The sequence below is a fragment of the Astatotilapia calliptera genome, chromosome 20 (assembly GCF_900246225.1).
Source record: "Astatotilapia calliptera chromosome 20, fAstCal1.2, whole genome shotgun sequence".
Lineage (NCBI taxonomy): Eukaryota > Metazoa > Chordata > Actinopteri > Cichliformes > Cichlidae > Astatotilapia > Astatotilapia calliptera.
Window position 1 is genome coordinate 1,027,501 of NC_039321.1, and position 5,000 is coordinate 1,032,500.

At 45.6% G+C, this 5,000-nt stretch overlaps 1 protein-coding gene across 1 annotated transcript in view; it reads right to left on the minus strand.

The window, feature by feature from the left end:
* The window catches only part of nol4lb (nucleolar protein 4-like b), a 101,932-nt gene that overhangs the window by 71,395 nt on the left and 25,537 nt on the right, over positions 1 to 5,000 (minus strand). The window contains exon 4 of the mRNA XM_026154952.1: positions 2,500 to 2,606. Within this exon, the coding sequence (XP_026010737.1) occupies positions 2,500 to 2,606 (107 nt within the window). The remainder of the gene's footprint in view (positions 1 to 2,499; positions 2,607 to 5,000) is intronic.

Genomic DNA, 5,000 nt, shown 5'->3' on the forward strand with positions numbered 1-5,000 from the left:
ACGCTCTCACACACACAACTGAAACGCTCTCACACACACAACTGAAACGCTCTCACACACACAACTGAAACGCTCTCACACACACAACTGAAACGCTCTCACACACACAACTGAAACGCTCTCACACACACTACTGAAAAACCAAGACATTTCAGTTGAACAGGAAGTTCATTCTTAACAAGGAAACTGAAGGAAAAAGTGTTAGATTTCAAACAAACCACTACACAGATGTCTACTCAGCAACCTGTTAGTTAGGGGTGGGTTTTTATAATCGATTTATTGATTAAAATCGATTCTGGCTTTGGATAACGTGAAATCGATTCATTAAAATCCTGAATCGATTTTTTAATATAAATTTATTTTACCCAAAATGCCAGAATCTCTGGTGAAACCTCACAAAATTTAAAATTAATATTTAGGGAAATCCAATTTTTTAAGTTGCACCAAATACATTGTGTGATAGGGCATAGAAAAAAAAGATGTTCTAGGGTTTCATTTTCATCAGTTCAAAAAGAACACTGATCCACCTCAAAGCCAAATCTCTTTTTTTTAGAAATTCTGCCACAGTATTAGTTTTGTTTAAAGTGTGTTTCTTTAACTTTAGGTAGAATAGGCTATTTCATAAATTTTTAGTATGCTTTATCCAGTGTATATGAAATAACTAAATTAGAACCATGCCATGTAACCATTCTGTTGTAACTATGAAATATTTTGTCTTTGAAGAAACTACTAACAAATTTCTTATTGCATTTTTATCAAACAGCTGACATTGCCCTAGCAATAAATTTGGGAGCACTGATGAGAAATTATTGTATATCATAAAAATTTTAATCAAATGAAGCAGAGGCAGTGGGACCAGTTCACAAAATTTGTTATATTCTCTTTGAGAACAGTTTAGACAATATTTTTCTGTGTAACTTAGAATGACACCGTTATCATCCAACAAATCTGTTATGAATATAATATTTTTGTTCAAACCAGTCACTCTTGAAAATTGATTTTTGATTAAGTGTTATTACCCTATTATTCCATAAGGTTGAATTATGGGGAGAAGTTGTGGGTAAATCTCATTTTCCCAAAAATGCAACGTCTGTTTTGGAAAGTTTGATATCTTTATGGGGATTTTATTTGCCGCAAAATCACATTTCAAAATTAAGTCTAATCCTGTATACTATTTTATTAAACAAGAATCATGGGATGTGGAGCTAAGTAGAGTCTGGCTGTGACAGACAAGATTTTAACCATTTAATTCTAAGGGTGCCAACCATAAATTCCAATTCTGGAGTTTTGATACCACCTTTATTGTATCCCTTCACAAGCTGAGATCTTTCTATGTAATGGGTTTTATTCCTCCACAAAAATTCGAACACATTTATATTTATGGTTTTCATGGTATTTATCGTTTTTTTATTTTTATATCGTTTACGTGGCGCAAAAAAGGTTGGGGACTGCTGTACTAGCAGGTTGCTGAGTAGAAATCCTTGTAGTGTTTTGAAATATACCACTTTTTCCATCAGTTTCCTTGTCAGGAAACAACTTCCTGTTCAGCAGAAATGCCTCTGGTTTCAGTGGTGTGTGTGAGAGCGTTTCAGTAATAATGTCCCTTACGGCACCTCATACATGTGTGTGCGTGTGTGTGTGTGCGTGTGTGCATGTGTGCATGTGTGTGCATGTGTGTGCGCGTGTGTGTGCGTGCGCGTGTGTGTGCGTGTGTGTGTGGATGTACTGGCATACCAAAGTAAATCAGCACTTGAATGTGTGTTTCTGTCTCCTCAGCTAATTAACCCGACGCTCGGCTTAATTGAAAAGGGCTCAGCCCTCGATTCCCCTTATCTAACACACACACACACACACACACACACACACACACACACACACACACACACGTGAGCTATATGACTGTCAGCGAGTGTGTGGTATTGATAGAGGTGTTGGAACAATGTGGAATGAAGCAGTCGCAGCCCCCACCAGCTGAGGGTGAAGCTGATGATGGAGCTCCGCCCTGTTATGTTTCCTGACTGTGGACGTCATCATTCAGTCGAATCCAATTATCGACTCTACGCTGAAATATGATCAGGAGGTGAATGACTGGAATTAGTCTGGACCGCTGCAGAACTCCGTTTCCAACACGTTCAAACCAAAGTGACCATTAACCATTCAACGTCTTCCAGGTCACCCAGCAACACACCTACAGTTAGAGGCGGGGTTTGTTTAACCATGTGAAAAAGTCTCCGTTTCTACAGCAGCTTCAAAGGCAGGTGTAAAGGTCGACATGCGGAGGGGAAATAAGAGAAGAGACGGCGTGACGCAGACAGACAGGAAGCTGACAGAGCCACAGGATGTGATGTAACCTGAAAAAACCAGAACGGCCGGAGAAGAGATGAGGCGTGAGATCGTGCAGACGGGAGGAGTGTTCCTGCGGAGGGATGGGTGCTCGACCTCCCAGAGTTCCTCTGTAACGTCTCCTCTCACGCACGCAAACACACCACTGTCACGTACCTTAGTGCTGCTGATGCTCTGCAGCTTCATCTGCTTCATGTAGGTGGTGGTGAGAGGCACGTTGTAGTCAATGACCTCTGACACCTGAGGGCTTGGCCTGTCGTTCTCTGTAGAGGAGAGGAGGAGCCATTAGGACGCACGCAGGATCACCGAGAGACGAGTCCTGCTCTGATATCTGTTCCTGTGCTTCTAACAGCGAGCTCAGTGTGTTGTTTACACGCTTGGGTCTGGATGATGTCACAGAAATCAGAAGGAAGCTGTGTTAAAGGGGGAGGAGCTAGAGCAGCTTGTTTCAGTCAGATGATCAGGCTCAGCGTGAGAAAAAGAAGGATTATTTTGGACTGGGAGTCATGCAAAGCTGCTCTCAGAGAGTCCGGGGATAAAGACACGTCCTCCCGAGGGGAGAAATGAAACCCGATTAAAGCAGCCGAAGAAGAAGCGAGAGAGTCAGTTTGTAATGTTCCTCCTCCAGCCGTGCTCGCACTCATTCAGGATGTGTCTAACATCTGGAGGCATGAGCGGCGATCAAATCAATTGGGGGGTACAGCGACCGCCATTTTTAAAACGGCTCAGATATTTGCATTATACTGATTTACTGTCGATCCATAATCTGTGTCACACACACACACGCACACACTCACACACACGCACACACTCACACACACGCACACACACACACACACGCACACACTCACACACACGCACACACACACACACACGCACACACTCACACACACACACACGCACACACTCACACGCACGCACACACACACACACACACACACACACACACACACACACACACACCTTTATGCTGTGTGTTTAGTGACTCCCACTAAAGTTCAGCTGTGAATTATTTAATGCAATTAATCAGTGCAGAGCGGGACACAGTTAATTGACACTGACAGCAGCAGGACCACCGTGTGTGTGTGTGTGTGTGTTTAAGAGAGTGTCAATCTGTGAATGTGTGTCGGGGTGAAGCCTCACCCCCGCTAGGCAGGAAGGCAATTAGCAATTTTCCCTCTCCGAGAGCCATCCAGCGTCAGATACACTCCGTGTGTGTGTGTGTGTGTGTGTGTGTGTGTGTGTGTGTGTGTGTACAGGTATTACCATGTTTGTGGGGACAGACAGCGCTCATGGGGACCCGGTCTGGGTCAGGCGTTCATTTTTGATGGTTTGGGTAAGCGGCTAGGAAAGCATTATGTCAATGAGATGTCCCCACAAGGATATAAATACAAACGTGCGTGCGTGTGTGTGTGCGTGCACGTGCGTGCGTGTGTGTGTGTGCGTGCACGTGCGTGCGTGTGCGTGTTGGGATTCACGGGTCTTGCTCTGAGAATCAGTTGGACGCTGTGACTGGGAGGTTGTTGCTGCACAGAAACTCGATGGGTGAAAGTCGCTGTGATGGCGTCCGTTTGCTCCTCTAATCCACAAACCTGTCAGGACTCCTCTTCACACCCCCACCCCACTCCTCCCCAGACTCTGTGGAAAATGAGCGTTTCCAGGCCCATTTTCTTTGTTAAAGCCATTAATTAGGCTAATTGAGGAGAGAGACGGGACAATCCAATGACTCCTCGATTTAATGAAGGGAAGACGGCAGAAGGGGAAAAATGGGGGAAGGGATGGAGGAAGGGTGAAGGGAGGGATGGTGGGATGGGACAGGAAGCCAGCAGCAGTGGGGGAGGATAGAAGAGCTCGAAGCCGGATGGATGGATGGAGGAAAGACAGAAGTCTTCTGCAGCACGCACATGATCAGGAGAAGTGTAACGCTCCCTGCTGCAGAAGCATTCAGAGCTTTAAAGCTGTGTGTGTCTGTGAGCGCACAGGTGAGCTTCAGAGCAGAAAAGCTGCTCCTGCTGATGGACGCTTCATCTGTGCACTACTTCGACACGCTCGGGTGTTTCTGTGTTCCCGTGCGCACTCTGGCGTTTTGTATTTTAGCCGTGTGAGGCTGATGTAAGTGCGACAAACATCTTAAAACTTTAACCAGCGTCTGCTGAGAAGGTGAAGCTGTGTTTATTCACAGAACAGATGCTGGAGACTGGAGGCGGCACAGAACGTGAGGAATGTGGACGTCCGCGTCTCTCTGCGGACTTCTCGGCCTCGGCCGTCTCATCGCTTTCGTTTCTCGTCTCTGAACCGAAGCAGTAAGAGTCAGACGCTGTCACGATTTTTCCCCACAGCGCAAAAATGTTTTAACACGAGCGTTTCCATCGTGAAGCGGCTCCAGCTCCGTTTGCTCTTTACACCTCGTGTTTGCATTAAATTGGCTTTGTGGTGAGAAGAAAGATTTCCTGCAGGCATGCAGCGCTGCGAGTAGCAGCGAGAATCTCGGAGTGTTTGTTTTTATGTCTAATTGTGTTTGTCGGGCGGCTGCAGAGGCTTCAGAGCCGCCGTGAGCAGCTCCTCATCAGCGTGACGGACAGGCGCCTGCTTTTCAAACTCCAGACATTTCCCTCAGTTCTTAGAGGCTGTCGGCACAGGAGGACAAATCTGGTGGT